The 16119-nt window shown below is 54.2% G+C and overlaps 6 protein-coding genes across 6 annotated transcripts; 3 read left to right on the forward strand and 3 right to left on the reverse strand.

The window, feature by feature from the left end:
- Nucleotides 1-741: 741 nt before the first annotated feature.
- Nucleotides 742-2156, reverse strand: PUNSTDRAFT_89467 (Aldo/keto reductase). Its single transcript, XM_007385507.1, has 6 exons — nucleotides 1806-2156; nucleotides 1564-1752; nucleotides 1488-1515; nucleotides 1220-1430; nucleotides 1045-1165; nucleotides 742-987 (listed from the first exon to the last, which is right to left on the reverse strand). The coding sequence occupies exons 1-6, from the start codon at nucleotides 2097-2099 to the stop codon at nucleotides 967-969; spliced, it is 864 nt and encodes a 287-aa protein (XP_007385569.1). The 5' UTR covers nucleotides 2100-2156; the 3' UTR covers nucleotides 742-966.
- Nucleotides 2157-2727: 571 nt separating this feature from the next.
- Nucleotides 2728-4047, forward strand: PUNSTDRAFT_121436 (60S ribosomal protein L7; the record flags this gene model as incomplete). Its single annotated transcript, XM_007385508.1, has 6 exons — nucleotides 2728-2744; nucleotides 2800-2815; nucleotides 2912-3004; nucleotides 3176-3342; nucleotides 3401-3538; nucleotides 3596-4047. 6 exons carry the CDS (start codon nucleotides 2728-2730, stop codon nucleotides 3915-3917), a joined length of 753 nt encoding a protein of 250 aa, XP_007385570.1. The 3' UTR covers nucleotides 3918-4047.
- Nucleotides 4048-4371: 324 nt separating this feature from the next.
- On the forward strand, nucleotides 4372-5547 carry PUNSTDRAFT_70493 (uncharacterized protein; the record flags this gene model as incomplete). Its single annotated transcript, XM_007385509.1, has 2 exons — nucleotides 4372-4472; nucleotides 4524-5547. The coding sequence occupies 2 exons, from the start codon at nucleotides 4372-4374 to the stop codon at nucleotides 5545-5547; spliced, it is 1125 nt and encodes a 374-aa protein (XP_007385571.1).
- A 202-nt stretch (nucleotides 5548-5749) lies between these two features.
- On the reverse strand, nucleotides 5750-9943 carry PUNSTDRAFT_71295 (uncharacterized protein; the record flags this gene model as incomplete). Its single annotated transcript, XM_007385510.1, has 11 exons — nucleotides 5750-5982; nucleotides 6046-6564; nucleotides 6632-6862; nucleotides 8008-8216; nucleotides 8270-8397; nucleotides 8452-8472; nucleotides 8529-8568; nucleotides 8631-9556; nucleotides 9619-9671; nucleotides 9736-9809; nucleotides 9879-9943. The coding sequence occupies 11 exons, from the start codon at nucleotides 9941-9943 to the stop codon at nucleotides 5750-5752; spliced, it is 2499 nt and encodes an 832-aa protein (XP_007385572.1).
- Nucleotides 9944-10277: 334 nt separating this feature from the next.
- On the forward strand, nucleotides 10278-11646 carry PUNSTDRAFT_104899 (uncharacterized protein). Its single transcript, XM_007385511.1, has 2 exons — nucleotides 10278-11140; nucleotides 11194-11646. The coding sequence occupies exons 1-2, from the start codon at nucleotides 10338-10340 to the stop codon at nucleotides 11573-11575; spliced, it is 1185 nt and encodes a 394-aa protein (XP_007385573.1). The 5' UTR covers nucleotides 10278-10337; the 3' UTR covers nucleotides 11576-11646.
- Nucleotides 11647-11658: 12 nt separating this feature from the next.
- Nucleotides 11659-15783, reverse strand: PUNSTDRAFT_127052 (uncharacterized protein; the record flags this gene model as incomplete). The annotated part of the gene is made up of 6 exons (XM_007385512.1): nucleotides 11659-12126; nucleotides 12182-12394; nucleotides 12448-13734; nucleotides 13789-14306; nucleotides 14491-14504; nucleotides 14720-15783. The coding sequence occupies 6 exons, from the start codon at nucleotides 15781-15783 to the stop codon at nucleotides 11866-11868; spliced, it is 3357 nt and encodes a 1118-aa protein (XP_007385574.1). The 3' UTR covers nucleotides 11659-11865.
- Between the last annotated feature and the right edge of the window lie 336 nt (nucleotides 15784-16119).

A 16119-nucleotide genomic window follows, 5' to 3' on the forward strand; every position in this document is an offset into this window, starting at 1 on the left:
TCTAACACAGGCCGTAAGGTGTCTCGCGGCAACACACGCAAGACTTCCGATACGACGCGTAAGCCCTCGGCACCAAAGGCATCGTCGAAGTTGGGAAAATTCAGCCCATCCTCGTCGACGATATCCTTCGAGCTGCCCGTGGATGCTGAGATGGTATTCGAGCAAGGGGTTAATGATGGAGAAGCCGAACAGTCGGAGTGGGGTGTTAGTCTTGGGGAGTCTATCAAGCAATTGCAGGACAGTTGATTGCGTGGACTCTTCATCTTTGTAACCTTGTATTTTGTTCCTGTTCCTGCTTTGTAAATCTTGTCAGCGTTGCTGTATTCCGGATGCGCGTCTGAATGCTGATTCCTGAAGCGCTGAATCTTCACCTGCACGTGCACATCCCAAGCTCACGTCAGACTCAGAAGGCTGTGGTGTGGTGAACGTTGAGCCGCCCTATATACGCTGCATCTACCATTGCGGCATACCGTTCGGTTTTGCTTATCGCTTCCAGCTCGAGGTGCGTCTTCCTGGGCTTTTTTCAACCAGTCATAACCGTGGCTTCAAGTTCAGTTAACACAGTCACTCATCATGGCCTTATCTATGCAAAGTACCCCCGTTGATAACTGCTTCGCCGTCCAGTGCGGCCAGTGCGGCAAGACTACCTGGAAGGGCTGCGGCAGACATGTGGAATCGGTATATAGTTGTCTTCGCATCAGCATTGTACCGTGTCTTAGCTCATTGTAGGTCATGAAGGACGTCAAAGATGAAGACAAGTGCAATTGTCCCCGCGCCGAGGGAGGGTGTGTTATAGCCTGATTGAGCGATCTAGCGCAGGCATTGACAAAAACTATGCATAGCGCGCCCGCCGCGAGTGTCTGAATAGCGACTGCAATAACATCCAGTCCAGGGCTTGCGCGAATTGACTGACATATACGGGGGATGTGTCTTGATATCCGCGGCAGTATCTTTACACACTATGATTTACTGGTCCATCCACTTTTGCTGTAAGAACGTGCATTTGTGAGTAACATGGAGACACGAGAAGGTCAAGCTACGTACGAATACCCGATGGTGCACAGCCGAACCCGTGTCGTCGATGATCTTGATCTCCTCGTCGGTAAGATCAGGAACGTTGATCGTGTCGAGGAATTCCTTGATGCGCTCTGCTTTCGAGGACGTACTGTAACATGCGTGGTAAACACAGGATCACGACGCGAAATCTCATTGCACGTACGTGACTGGCAGTACACCCTTCTGGAGTAACCATTTCGTCAAAACCTGACCGTCGGAGACGGGCTTGCCGTATGCGCTACTCAGACGCTCGCGAATGCCCGGCAAAACTTTGTCGAGGGGGCCACCCTGATGGCGAACGATCGGGGAGAGGCCGCCATAAGAGGTGGTGAGAATGCCGTGTTTCTTGTCGAACTCGTATATAGGCAAGGCGGCTACGGGGCGTAACAGGTTAGCCAACGCGATGCAACAACGTGGGGTCGTCCGCTGACCTTTGTACACATAAGGATGGAATTCAATCTGAAAGCCTTTTCAGTCGTGCTGGCACCCGATATTGAGCGAACGTACTTGGTTGACCGCAGGAACGACCTTAGCGCCGGCGAGAAGTTCCTCCAGGTCCTGAACCCGGTAGTTGGAAACACCGATGGATTTGGTCAAACCGGCCTCCTTCGCGGCTTCCAAGCCCTTCCATATCTCCTGTTGACGACCGAAGAACGAGTCTGCGCTGTGAATAAGAAAGAGGTCCACGTAGTCCAGCTGAATGCCTATGCGTAAGCTCCCCCCGTGCTCAGGACCGGAGATATACCAACCTTCAGCCTCTTCAAGGACCCTTTGAGATTGTCAATGACAGTTTCCCCTTCTTGAAGCTTATATACTTTCGTGACGACGTAGAGCTCTTCTCTTTTCTTCCCGGACTTGGCGATGGCGGAGCCCAATGAGTCCTCATTCCCATAAACCTGAGCGCCATCGAGATGCGTCACCCCGAGCGAGATGGCCTGGACGACGGCGTTCTCAGCGTCACGATTGTAGAGCGCAGTCCCTGTTCCGAAAGCGATCCACGGAATGGATGTTCCATCGTTCAGTTGAAACGTGGTTTTGGCCATAGCTTCGAGGATTAAGGGACGATATGGGGAGATCTGTGAGCGCTGATGTGCGACTATCGAACTATAAACGCTTCGCCTGAGGAAATATGACATCTTTATGGGATTCATCTGAGTGATGATTACATTACAAGGCTTACTCATGATGCAAGGAGCCAGCCATATGATGCGTTGAGGTCCGAACTCCATTCATGTCACAGCAGCGATGACTCACTCAGGGAAAATAATCTCACTCAGATTAGCTCGGAAAGCGAACAGAGCAGAAGATCATATATTGACTGAAGTACGGCTGCTGTAAACATGATGAGAGAAACCTAAGGGAAGTCGAGAGAAGTTGTCGTTACACCAGGTGACCGACTTCATCCATGAAGATCGAATGGCCAGCCAAAGGGTGCACCTTTCTTATAAGCAGCCGGGAGATGAAGGACTGTCAACTAGGATGAACAGTCCAGCATGTGGTAAGGCCGGCCCTAGACTTGAGTTAAAAGATGCTGTCCGACGACTGCCAGCGCGACGTCTTATACGCTGGCAGTCCGCACGTGATCATCATTATGACTGTATAGCAATTCACACGCCTCCCTTGTCTTTGTCCCCTCAAACTTTCCGGCTTTCTCGACCACCAAGAAGACCAATGGCGCCCTCTACGACGTATGTTTCCTCGTTGACGATGTGCTTATGCTAGCTCAAATATACAATACCGAAGCGTCCCCACCGCTTCGGTTAGTATCTCTTTAGCAATGCCCGAGGCAACATGGCGAGATAGCCCACGCTAACTCATGTTCCTGCTGCTCTCGTGGTACGTTATATCTCCATAGGACATTGCAGTCCCGGAGACTCTTCTCAAGAAGCGCAAGCAAAACGAGAAAGCTCGGGAGGAGCGTCTTGCTAAGGCCGCTGAGGCTCGCAAGGTACGTACAGTGCTTATCCATACTTTTTCTTCTGTTTTCTTGTGATGCATACATTTTATTGTGGCTAGTACGCTTGCGTGCGAAGCTGCCTCAATCAACCATCTTTCGGGACTGATTTATATAGTTGCCCATATTATGCTTCGCGGGCAGAGACTTACGCATAGTTGACAGGCTTCCAAGGCGAAGCGTAAGGTCGTCTTCAAGCGCGCCGAGTCCTATGTCAAGGAGTACCTTTCCAAGGAGAAGGAGGAGGTTCGCCTGAAGCGCACGGCGCGGGCTGCTGGCGACTTCTACGTCCCAGCTCAGCCCAAGGTGTACTTCGTCGTCCGTATTCGGGGGTGAGTTGTCCGGTGCACGGTTGAGCGTCGGTATAAATCAATGACTTCCCTATTACAGTATCAACGAAATCGCGCCGAAGCCTCGCAAGATCTTGCAGTTGCTCCGTCTCCTGCAGATCAACAATGGCGTCTTCGTCAAGGTGACTAAGGCTACCCAGCAGATGCTCCGTCTGGTCGAGCCCTACGTTACTTATGGGTATGTCGCAACAAAAATGTGTGCGCTCCTTTTCTTAACGATGTCTGAAATTCTCAGCGAGCCCAACCTGAAGTCGGTCCGCGAGCTGATCTACAAGCGCGGATATGGCAAGGTCAACAAACAGCGCATCCCCCTCTCCAGTAACACTGTCATCGAAAATGCTCTCAAAGAGTACGACATCCTCTCCGTCGAAGACCTCGTTCACGAGATCTACACCGCTGGCCCCAACTTCAAGCAGGCGTCCAACTTCCTCTGGCCCTTCAAGCTCTCCAACCCCACTGGCGGCTGGCGCACGCGGAAGTTCAAGCACTATGTCCAAGGCGGTGACTTCGGTGACCGCGAGCAAAACATAAACAAGCTCATCCGCCAGATGAACTGACCTCGTGTTTATCGGGGATTAGGGTGAGGCGGTGTCAGGTTTATGTGACGATATGCTTTGTACATGCTACGCGCGATATGCATGGTTGCATTCTTATGATATATGATTAGCGCGCGAACACAACTATCGCCGGGACCGGATTCGTATTGTGAATGTTAGCATACGAGCGTTTCGGTGCAGGCAACTGGATGATCGTGCGCGAGGGCGAGTGGGTCACAGAGTTATCGACCTGTCAGCATCCGCCCACGATGTGATTACATACATCGGCGTCGCCACCTTTCAGCGATCTCTACCTCGCCCACTGAAATGTCCACCTTACCATGATCTTTACGCACACGACTGGACAAATTATTCATCAGTCTGTCGCTAGGAGGCTGACTGAGTCGATACCCCATTGATCCGGCGATTGACGTTGACTCGTAATCCTGCGCTGCGCAATCCCAAATTCACAACCATGTCTAGGACGTATCGTCCTCCGCACGCTCAACCTCGGGACTCTGGTCTATCAGATGCAGCGACATCGCGACAAGTGAATCAACTCCTTCACACTCTGAGGTATGTGTACACTCCCTTTTCACACGAATTAGCAGCTCAACAGACCCGCAGAGGAGAGCATTTCCGACATTCCCAGAACATACGTCGCTCCAGGGCTCATCTGGCATCTGGAAGTTCCCGTATGAGTACGACGTTGCCCGTATCTCTTATATACGGCGGCGATGTGGATGCCGAGCCTGCGAACGCCGTTAGGCCCGCCGCGGCTCAAGAGGAGGTGAAGCGAGTCGCTGGTCCCATTCCGAGGAGCTGGGTTAAATCACGATCACAGCACACGGATGTCCGATATACGCCGGAATGGCGCTCCAATGCCCTATCCTTGGTGTTCTCGCACCTCCCTTCCGCCGACACGGCACGATCCTGCTTGATACAGTGCCCGAGCAAAAACGGATACACGACATCATCACAGAAACCTGCAGTACTTCCTCTTACCATCCAGTGCCTCCGTCTTGTCTTAGCGGAGTATTTCGATGATCTCGAGTTTCCCGAGGACCTTATACCATGGATCTCCCCTCATATGAAGCGCGATCTCATCCGGTTCGCAGCTGTGCATTTGCCACTCGGCAACTCAAAACTGTACCAGCTTTGGGGTCATGAAGGTCACGCCGCGGGCGAGATGATCATTATCGGTCCATATGCTTCGGTTCGACTGGGCGCTTTCCGGCGGGGTCAGCCCTCAGAAGCCGTGGTCAACAAAGTAGAAGATGACTGGGATGCGCCAGCCAGAGATGCGGAGACACCTCTCCAATCACTTGTGATCGTTTCGACTCCCCTGCCTGTGTCCTTGATATCGTCCCTTCCCCCAACGCTGACTCATGTGGCCTTACTCGACCTACCGCCGTCAATACAACCTCACATTCATCGCCTGCCCGGCATTTGCCCCTTGCTAGAAGTCCTTGATTTCTCGTATAATACGTGGCTAGCCGGAGCTGGGAATGAGAAGACGCTGGACCGGGTCGAGTGGGGTCGATGGACCAGGCTGCGTGTTCTAGGTATGCGAGGCTGTTACGTGGACGACCAGTTTTCGCATAGAGTTCAGAAGTGTCGCTGGCAAGATGTAGAAATCGTTTTGCAATGAGGTCATTGTACCAGCCACAGCCCGTGGAAACACCGAAAGGACAGAAGTACACAGGAAATGAAGGGTAAATGCGAATGTATGCTACAGATGAGGATCGTGTCCGTCAAGAAGTATCCGGAATTGTGTCGTCTCCTTCATGTGCTGGAGTCTAAGAACTGCCTGAGATCGAAGCCCAGTGTGGGCTGGGGCCTCTGCATTGCCGTTAGCGACTGGCAGTGAATCTGGAATGTTGACGCACCTCTGGATTCCTTACACCGGTCATGCGCATCTTGGGGGCGGATGAATCCGCCAGGCTTAACTGGGGTGGAGTGCCAATGCCAGGAGGCTTGTTGGCGCTGGTTGGTGGAATATGTATATCTTGTATGAAAGACCACAGCACCGTCGTGTAACGAGCGTACAGCTCGACGTTGGAAACAGAGCCCCGCCCTGTACGATCTATCACAGCCACGTGAAGTCAGGATCAGCTTCACGGATGCTCGGTAAAGCGGCATGACATACACAGGATGGCGCTGTTGATTTGGTCCGCAACGGCCTCACGCCGTTCTTGGCTGAGATACTTGACCATGGGGCTGCTCTCGGGAACAGTGTAGGCAAGTAATCCGCTGACATGATTGAGTTCCTCAAGGAACCGGGCACGATCCGTCGGCTTGTCCAGCGCGTTCGCCTGCGCATATAATTTCCTCGCTCGCTGGAGCAGATCCCTCTGCTTGTCGTCCGGATGATCACATGAAGACAGTGACCTTACTTTGCTGTGAGATGAGGGAGATAGACTGGAGGCGCTGTCGGTCGAAGGGTTGTATTCGAGAGGCACGGTGCGGCACGCTTCGATGAAAGCTTGGATGCGCAGATTTAGGGCGAGGTGCCCGGGATCGACAGTGCGTGCGATGAAGCATCTGGACGGGGAAGTCGCCTCGACGGCCAATTCGTCTGAGCTTAAAGAGAGCACAGAAGGAAAGTGTATGTTCAGTGCAGCGGTTGCATCGTCAATACGACCGGATAACAGGTGTATCTTGATCTCTATAGCAGACGACGGAATGAATACAACTCATAGCCTTCAGCCAGCGAGGGTGCAATCAGAGCTCACCTCGTCTTCTGTCCATATCCTGCAGTGCATCGTCCGTTAAACGGCTGCTGTCGTCGGTGAGCTCGCTATGCCCGTGCATGATTTCGTCTCCATCTGCGTCGAGTTGTCGCACAGAACTATCCCTGGCAAATACCCGGGCAGTGTTGGAGTACGAGTTATGCGCAAGGTAGTCAAGGACGAGTGAACGCTGAATGTCAGCGTTAATGTTGGGCTCCATGCGGAGACTCAGAACTGATGTGCGCACCAATATGCGGGGATCAGGGTTGCTGAACTTGCGGCCCGGTAACACCGATTTGGCGGATGTCGTCCGCGACGTGGAGGGCTTGTTGCTCATCGTCGGCCGTGCACAGAACGAGTGGGAAGACGAACAGCGGGAGCATCGCGAATTCGGTTCTTCCTGCTTGTCCGGCGCGCGTCAGCGACGGCGACATTGATCGCGAGAGCTCCTCACGTGACATCATCTCCCTTGCAGCAAACCGTCGGCATCTGGCATCTCGAACTTGGCTTCACCTCCGTGGAATATTACCGTGCAGTTCTGAGACCCTAGCAATGGCAAACATGTGTCCGGTCTCGGCGAGGCTATGGCGTACTCGCGATTCTGCAAGTATACCACGGGAACGCAACGGGACCTCTTCGAACCTGTCCCAGGTTCGTAACGTAGGAAGCGCGCCCGAACGCCTATTCGTCGTCCAACGTCGGACTCGCAATTCAAGCTTGCATGCGGTCGTGGGACTCGCAACCTCCGCTGGGGCATCTGGCTTTCTATGATTCTTGAAGCATCAAATGGCTGGCGCTTCTGATTGATACATTCACTTGGGAGGCGATGTTGCGAGCTTCGTTATCTACCAGTGTGAGTGGAGAGTGCAATCGGGACTTGTCTTGGTTGAAGCAGAGAGGACTTACATTTTGACATATATTGTACAAGTGTCTACCACCGATCGAAAATTGAACGTTTACCTACTCGGGCTCTAGCGCTGCTTCAAAGTCTGCCTTCCCGATACGAGACCGTGCGAGCGGAATATGAGGTCGTATATGATCGGCCTGGTTCTGAAAATGCATGGGAAGTGGCCTTGCGAAGTGTAGCCAGCAAGTGCACAGTACCTACGGCACCATTGACTAGTGGAGGTTCTGTAGATTCGGAGACGAAATCTCACTCAGGCGTGATATGACAGCGCAGTACTACTTTCACTTGCGTAGTCGACGTCCCCTCCACTTGCCGTCATATGCCTTCAACCGACTTGATATACACATTACTGCAGTATATTACAGCTACAGTATGCCAAAGACGTCCCAAGATTGCGGAACATACAGATGTTTTACGAGCAAATCAATTGCATATGTAAGACTTTGCTATCCGGCGGCTCTTGTGCCCGCACTCGAGGTCGTTCTGCGCGGCCTCGAAAGACTCTCGACGGACTCCGCGAGCGCATCTCCGCTCAAGAGCCCCGCCTCTTCTTCGCTGGCGGTCGCAGCATGAGGCTTCGTGGAGACGGATGCCCGGCGTGGGCGACGCGGTCGATAGATGATGGTTTGAGTGACAATTGTCACGTCGAACATGAGCGTACCACCGCTTCCTAAGAGGTACCTATATCCAAATCATGAGCGAGGTACTCGAAAGATGGGAGGGCGATGACTCACGGAATACTTTCCTTCAGGAAAGCTGCTGCCTCCGGTGCTGGCTTACCCAGGTTCGGCGACGTAAGGATCGACGCAACGTAGAAGAAGTTGCCGAGAAAGGCGAAGATGAAAAGGTAGACGGAGAGACCCTATTTGCTAAAGCGTCAACCGAGTCCGATTATCTGAAGGCAGAGGCTGCATACTTCAGCGGATTTCCGAACCCACTGAAATGGAGGTATCAGCAACGGACTTGTGAGCAGGTCCGTGAAACAATTCTTACGTTTTTCCAAATTTGAGGTAGTCGTGACGTGAGGTATAACCTGAGACACACCCATAAAAACCGTCATTATTATTGAGCAAGGACAGCAAACGAGAGACCTACGTGGTACAGACCCAAGCAAAAATGCGGCCAATAACACGTTCCGTAGATGGCGGAACTTCATCGTGAGCCTCGCCATGCCAACGGGGCATCGACTCGTCATAGGGGTTCGCGAAGGAAACAAGGATCGGCGTAGTTATATCCACGGCATCGGGTGGTTGTGCTAGAATAGGAGGGCTGGCGACAGGCACTTCTGATGCAGCCACAACATGTCCGGTCCTTGTTGCACTTGGGGAGATGGCAGGATCCCGCTTCATGCCAGACCAATGACTGATCCCAAACAGAGCCCAAACACCGAGGAATACTAAACTAGCGCCTTGTCTGCCCGCCCTTGAATTGCGACGGTTGGTGAGCACATCTGCCTCTTCTTCTTCTGCACGTTGCGTAGATCGACCACGATTTACGAGGGTCTCGGGCAACTCCTCTGGCGGGATGTTAGGGGACAAGGGTGAGACGAGATGCCGAGTTCGGCCAAGGCTCCCTCCCCGTCCTCCCCGGCGTTCCCTGCTCCAAGATACGTGCTTTCGAGCCCTCGTTCCCCGTTCCGAGTGGAAGCTGTCGGCAAGCGTCGCCAAGGCCTGTTCGTCAACTTCGTCGGCTTCCTCCGAGACTCGCGAGTTGGAGCGTCCTCGATTTAGGTAGTCGCCAGTGGTTCGACTTCGGGTCCTACGGTGATGTGGTGATGTTGCCCGAGACTCTTGTTGTGCTGCAAGTGCTGCGGCGGCAGCAACGTTGGCCGCAACATGTGAGAGGGTACGGTATCGGGATGCTTCGCGTTCATGAGAAACGCGACGGCTGCCCGTAAACGAGTCACTCCGATCATGGACGTAGCTTGCGTACGGCTTTGACGGAGGATTGAGGCGAGTGTAATATAAGTACTGCGACAGCAGGCTGAAGTCGACGAAGACGAAGTAACCGGCAAGGTACGTCTGCATCACGCGGATGATTGCATATGAGATTCAGTATAGGCATGGTGAGGGGTACTCCTGACCTGGAAAGGCAACTGCTTGGTCAAGATGCATCCGAGGAGGTTCGTTATATCCCCTGCCAATTGCGGAGTATAAGCGGACCCAGGTAAACCAGGGAGGCCAGTCGAACGTGCGCGTACCGAATAACCAGTTTGCCAGGAATGGAAGGGCGAGCCCGTCCGCGGATTGTCTTTGGTAGTTCTCAACGACTTGTCTAGCAGGTCACGTACAAATGTCGTTCGTGAACGCGATCATAGCGCCATAGGAAGCCAGGCATACGCACGGGAATTGGGCGCCTAACCAGCAGCCTATCGACACCCATCCCAAAGTATCGCTCAAGTCCAGCATGTTGATCGTTAAGAGGATGTTTGAGCTTCTTGTACCACACCTTCCGGACCGTCGGGTGAATGGTATGCGGTTGACTCCTAAGACGGAATGACTCGGAACTTGGGAGAGAAAGCTGGCTGTGGGCAATTGCAGTGTTCGTGCTAAGCCGGGGTCTATATGAAGGATCTGGTCTATATCGCGCGGAGAGCCACGACGACAATCATGAGTAGCACGATACAAAGGACCAAAACGGTCGACCTTCCACGCGGACCGGCGGGAGTGTGGGGAGACGCGCCAACCGCGTACAAGGGGTTGGCACACCACTCCAACTCAGCATCTGCAATCACGGACAGCCATCGGCTGGCCCTCAAGAAATCTGCCTTGTTGTGCTTCATCATTGCAATTGTGATAGAAAATGCCACCTCGTCTGGCCCAAAAGCGTGCTGCACGCTCCGAGTCGCGTGGAGAGGGATCATCGTCTCATGCGCCCAAGAAAACGCGCTTTTTGGACCCGTCAGAAGATCCTGTCAACTTCGCCGAAGAGGTCGATGCACAATTGGATAGCGCGAAAGCGCGGGGAAACAGGAGAGTAAAGACAGACGGCTACGATTCGGACTCGAGCGGGGAGGAGGGAGAGAGCGTGGTATGGAGCCGAAAGAAGCCAGCAAAGGAGGAGGAGGACGATGACATGTTCGCGATGGGGGAAGCACAGGACAAGAAAGAGGACGAACCGGATGCAAAGAAGGAGGAATACCTGAAGCTCGGCGATATCGAGGGCCAGGAATTCGGGAATGAGAAAGGCTCTGATGAGGAGTCGGAAATATCAGATGAACCTGAGGACGAGGACGACGCTGAGCGCCGCAGAAAGGCAGGTATGGGCTATGAACTGTCGTCTTTCAATATGCGAGAGGAGATGGAAGAAGGGAAGTTTACCGAGGACGGGATGTACGTCCGGACTTTCGATCAACATGCGATACACGACAAATGGCTCGATGGCATGGACGAGCGGGAAGTGAAGCAGGCACGGAGGAGGAAGAAGGCTCGGGAGAGGCTTGAGAAGGAGCGCATCCGGGCAGAGGAGGAGGAAATGAAGCGATTAGGAGGGAAGGATGCTGTCGAGCAAGAATTAATTGGAATGTTGAAGAAGGGCGAAACTGTGCTGGAGGCCCTGCAACGACTGGGTGCACAAGCCAAGAAGGCCAAGAAACCACCTAAAGGGTGAGTGGCACGGTCTGCCTCACCGTGATTAATGCTCACCCGTGTTTACTCAGGAAAGCCCATGATGGCGGCATGGATGTGGACAAACCATCCGCAGCGCCCTCCAACATCGACCATATAACACATCTTGCGTCCACACTGATGTCGTTGGGGGATACTGATATATACTCGAGGACGTACGAAGAACTTGTGCGCTCGATCCGGTCATCCGGCAAAGTCGGTAACGATTGGGTACCTCCCTCTGCCGACGTCAAATACGAGTACAAGTGGGACGTGCCGGATACGACTGCCCAAGAAGGCCAGGTCTTCGGTCCTTACAGCGAAGAAGAGATGAAGGCATGGCATAGTGCTGCGTATTTTGGCGTTGCCGGAGAGAAAGTTAAGGTTCGGAAGGTTGGCGGGGAATGGGGGAGCTGGGAGGATGTTGTAGTTTGACCGATTGTCAGCCCAGTCGTTCGTGTATCATTATATCTGCTGTATCGATAGTATTTGCTCTGGTCAGTGCGTAGAGGATCGAGCAAAGATTGATTCATTTGTACATCGGTGAATATGATACATAAAGGTATGTAGGGAATGCCATTATCTTACAGAGAAGGTGCAAGGGAGAAAACGTAGACATAAAAGCAGGGTAATGCATAACAGTCGACGAGACACGGATAAGTCAATATACTGTAGAGTTCATGCTCCGGGAGATTATTAATGAGAGTTGATGAATGAGCGATTATCTAAGTGCTTGTAGAAGGATAAGGATGGAGCCGATTTGTGATCAGGCAATCTTTGATCCAAGGGAGGTGCACGACGTGTCCGTTGGCGGGCTGAACATCCTCCATATCATCCGGCGATTTCACCATGATGAGGTCGAAGGCAGATAGGTCGGGGCTTGAAGACAACGCTGGCTCGGCTGCTGCCTCGACCAGATCTGCGCCCATGGCAAGCACAATGCGAGGTACGACTGCCACGCCTTCGTTAACTGAGTTCTTGCTGGCCTATCATATGCAGTCAACAAACACTCCTTCGTGTCGGATACGATGGTCTGCGCACCCTCGAACCGGCTCTGGGATTTGGAACGAAGTCCAATCCTAGGCACAGCACAGTCTTACCGCGAAGAACCTTCATGGGACACTGGAGGTTGATGAGTTGAGAGACATGATCCGCCTGGCCCCAGTCCCAGTTGATCAACTGGCTGACGGAATGCGTGAACTGGTCTGAGCGTCCCGCTGGGAGGAGGTACGGATGCCAATCAGGCGCGAAGGACTGACGAACCATGTCAGTTCCTGTCATCAACCTGAGCTGGCAGATCCACGTACTTCGTCACATTCGTGCAGCCATCGAGTAGACACACAAGGAATCCCGAGAGCAAGAGCCATTAGATAACGGGGTTTCTGCGTGGCTTCGTCCGACAGGAGAAAGACGCGCTTTATGGTGGGAACGGCGGCGACCTTGACGTCCTTGTTGCGAATGGTCCACCTTCTATTGGCATTGCTAAAGCTGCCGTCCATGTTCAAAATAGAAGTCCAGTCGTCGAGAACCCTGCCGCCTAGACGCTTAATTTGGTCTATCACCGCGTCGCGTTCCGTATCATCGTTTCCGACGCTCATAGAGACCACGAAAGCGCTGCCTTGGAGTGGCTTCGAGGAGGACGCAGAGCTGGCGATGGAAAGCTTCGAAGGAGAGTCCATGTTCTTGAGGGAGTCCGGATGCTGTGAGATGACGATGCCTGGAGTATAAACCATCCTATCTTTCCATTGCGCAAGGATGATGTCCTCGGGAATCCGGATTTCTGACATCTTCCGTTCAAAATGGTCCAGCTCCTCCCCATTGTCCACCTCTACGCGAACCCGGCGTGAAGTCTGGAAAACCTTGGTGATCATTGCGACCTCCCCCCGGTCAATCAGCACCTGATCTCCCTCGCGGAACTCGCATTTGCGCAAGTCATTGGTGGCGATAGCTGACGCCCTCGACCCGTCGTCGAAGTAGACACTCCACGCCCCACTGCTTGGGCGATCGACGATCGTCCCGGAGTAGTAGCAACCATCCTTGTCCCATTTCGCCACGACGCGAGTAGGTGGTTTCGGAGGATCACTGTTGGCGCCTTTATAACGTTTGGAAAGCCGCGATGCAGTGGAGACGTCGGACATCTTGCTCGTAGCCCTGGTGGATGCTCGCGAGAATCGACCAATCGCCGTGTTCCCAGACACAACGCGTTTGCGTTTCCGAGATCCCTCGACATCTTGGGGCGGATCATCGACCCGCATCTCGTCCGGGTCAGCTAATTCCGTCTGTTGGTCATCTTCGGGTTCTGGGATCACGACAGTCTCCGCAGAGTCGGATTCCTGTGCATCAAGCTCCATGGTTTCGTCCGCTGGTTTGACTTTGGGCTTGGCGGGGGTCACCTTCTTACCGCGTCCCTTTCGAGCGGATGGCTTCTTGGCTAAAGTGGAAGGCGGTTGGTTGCGACCCTTCGCAGACTTCGCACCGGTCTCGGGCGTCTTGGCTGCCTTGCGGGAGGAACCACGGACAGGCGTGCGTTCTTGGTCTTCGCCAGGCTGTAGCTCAGCTTTCTGCTTGCCTTTCGCTTTAGCCGACGTGGCAGGCTACGGATGTCATTAGAAGTGATTACAAAAGAAGTAGGAACCTCATGTTCGTACCTTTTTCAATGACGACTTCGCGGCGGTGACTGCTAGGGGTAGTTCTTCGTCGCTGTCGTCCGAAGTCGCAGGGTCCGGTACTCCTTCGCCATCCCACGAATCCGGAACGACATCCACCTCCTCGGCCTCCTCCTGTGGTTGTCTGCCCCGGCTCTTTGCGCTTGCTGACACAGTTCGTTTCGCTACCGCTGAAGACTTCGGAGGGGGCAGTGGTGTGGCATCGCGAGCATCAGCCTGTGTCGGTTCCGAGTCTGGGACAGTCTCGTCCGCTTCCTCTCGTAAAAACTGGCGTGCCCGAGGCGGAGGGAGGGTTCGACGAACGGGTGGTTCGGATTCCGCGACGATCTGCGCATTTCCTGGAATTGGCGAGGGAGGGCGAGGGGACACCCGCTTGGTCGCAGCAGTCGAGGACGGCACAGTGTTGTAAGTAACTTGGGCGAGAGCGATGTGACCTTGGACAGGTCGAGGGTGGTCCTCATCCGGCTGGGTGGATTCGTCGACTATCAGCGTCTCTTGCCCTGTCGATAGCGCCGTTTGTCTGGCAGGAGACGACGTCAAGCCTCTGGCAGCGAGGTTCCTCGCACGCAAGCTTTCCAACCCTTGACGGAAACCTGGCTGAGCAAGTCGGCTCCGGTTGCTTGCCGGGGGAAGCGATCGGGGAGCAAACGCGTTGGAGGTCTGGGGCCGGTCGGTTTCTCGCACCTGATCCGACTGTACTGCAGATCGCATTGATTGATCGACGATTAGAGGAGCAAAATCCCCGACAGCAGCGGTTGTAGAGAGTGGTCGGGCTTGATGAACGTCCGGTTGCTGTGGCTGGACGGGTGGAGCGACAGCAGGCGGACTCGACACCCTCGCGCGGCGAGCATTCAACGCCCGAAGCCTTTCCAGGTTCGCCTTGCGATCTGCCGTCGGTAAGTGGTGAGCGTACCGTTCCTGCTTACGCGGATCACCGGCTGCGAATAGGGAGACGACACTGCGAGGGTCATGCGTCGCCGTGGTTGCGGCCGTGGCGCCTGCAGTCGACAGGCCCGGAATGTCCGAGGACTTAGCAGCGGTGGAAGTCCCAACTATTGACGGCCCAGGTAGGTTTATGTTGCTGGTTGCGATTGGAGATCTAGCACGACCTGCATGGAATAGGCCAGGAATGTCCGTATTGCTGGCGACAGTTGGAGACGCAGCGTTCCCTGCGTTGAAAAGTCCAGGAATGTTCGTGTTGTTGGACATGATCGGCGTCCTAGAGGTCTGGAGACCAGGAATGTTCGTATTGTTTGTCACGATCGGCGTCCTGGAGTTTTGGAGGCCAGGGATGTTCGTATTGTCGGGCACAATTGGCGTCCTGAAGTTCAAGAGGCCGGGGATGTTCATGCTGGTTTCGGTGACATTAGTCCCTACAAGAGGAGGACTTGCGCGGTTAGGAGGAGGGCCAGCCTCTGCGACTCCTTGGTTATAGTTGCCACCGTAGATACTCGACTCCGTGCGTTCGGCCTGAAGACCAGGAGGCACGGCCTCGCTAGCTCGACCGCCAGTCGTGATCGGTCCGATCGGTTGCGTTTCGATGATCTGCGTCGGTTGAGACAACGGTTGGGTGGGGCCATCCATATTCTGCGATGACGACTCGCTGCCGAAGAACTGCGACGGGCGTGGTTGGCTAGAAGAGTTGGACCGGTGACTGCGCGAGGCAGGAGTGGGCGGAAGACTGATGACGTCTACAGCGCTCTCGATGCGCGAGAACTCAGCCTCGTCCAGAGGAGCGTCGTCGATCTGCCTAGCTTGGAACATCTCGAGGTCATCCGGAAGGGACTGGTGGCCGCCCCACGGTGACTGAGATTGAGACTGGGACGACGACCTCTTGGAGGTATCGGCCGCCGTGGTCGTTTGGTCGGGATGCAACATACTGGCTTTGACGGCGGCGATCTGTTGCAATAAACTATCGGAGGGAGTGGCGTCCTGTGAGTCGGTGATCGTCTGGTTGAATACCTTGGATTCAGCCATAAAGCGGCGGACCTCGTCCTGCGGGGCCTGAATAGCGAACGAGTCTTCGGATGGAAGAGGAGAGGGTGAGCGACGAGATGAAGGAGCGGCTTGACGGATGGGATGCGTCTTGCTCCGGGGGAGACTCGTATTTACGCATGCAGGCGAGGCTGTGCTTGGCTGCACAAAGGCAACGCTTTTTGCAGCTGCCTTTGCGTGAGCTGTCAAAGGGGGCCGAGACAAAGACGGGGGAGGTCCGTCAAAGGACGGTGGTAGCGTTTCTTGTTGTACATCGGAGTTGGAACGCGTCTCATGCGAGCCGTTATACGCGTGTTGGAGACGGGGAGATCGCGATGG

This window comes from Punctularia strigosozonata (assembly GCF_000264995.1).
Source record: "Punctularia strigosozonata HHB-11173 SS5 unplaced genomic scaffold PUNSTscaffold_9, whole genome shotgun sequence".
In the NCBI taxonomy this organism is placed as follows: domain Eukaryota; kingdom Fungi; phylum Basidiomycota; class Agaricomycetes; order Corticiales; family Punctulariaceae; genus Punctularia; species Punctularia strigosozonata.

Coding starts and splice junctions, on each gene's coding strand:
- PUNSTDRAFT_89467 (XM_007385507.1), bottom strand. CDS start 2,099: ATGGCCAAAACCACGTTTCAACTGAACGATGGAACATCCATTCCGTGG. Junction 1,753..1,805: donor GGTCCTTGAAGAGGCTGAAG/GTTGGTATATCT, acceptor ATAGGCATTCAG/CTGGACTACGTGGACCTCTT. Junction 988..1,044: donor CTGTGCACCATCGGGTATTC/GTACGTAGCTTG, acceptor ACGTTCTTACAG/CAAAAGTGGATGGACCAGTA.
- PUNSTDRAFT_104899 (XM_007385511.1), top strand. CDS start 10,338: ATGCCACCTCGTCTGGCCCAAAAGCGTGCTGCACGCTCCGAGTCGCGT. Junction 11,141..11,193: donor GCCAAGAAACCACCTAAAGG/GTGAGTGGCACG, acceptor GTGTTTACTCAG/GAAAGCCCATGATGGCGGCA.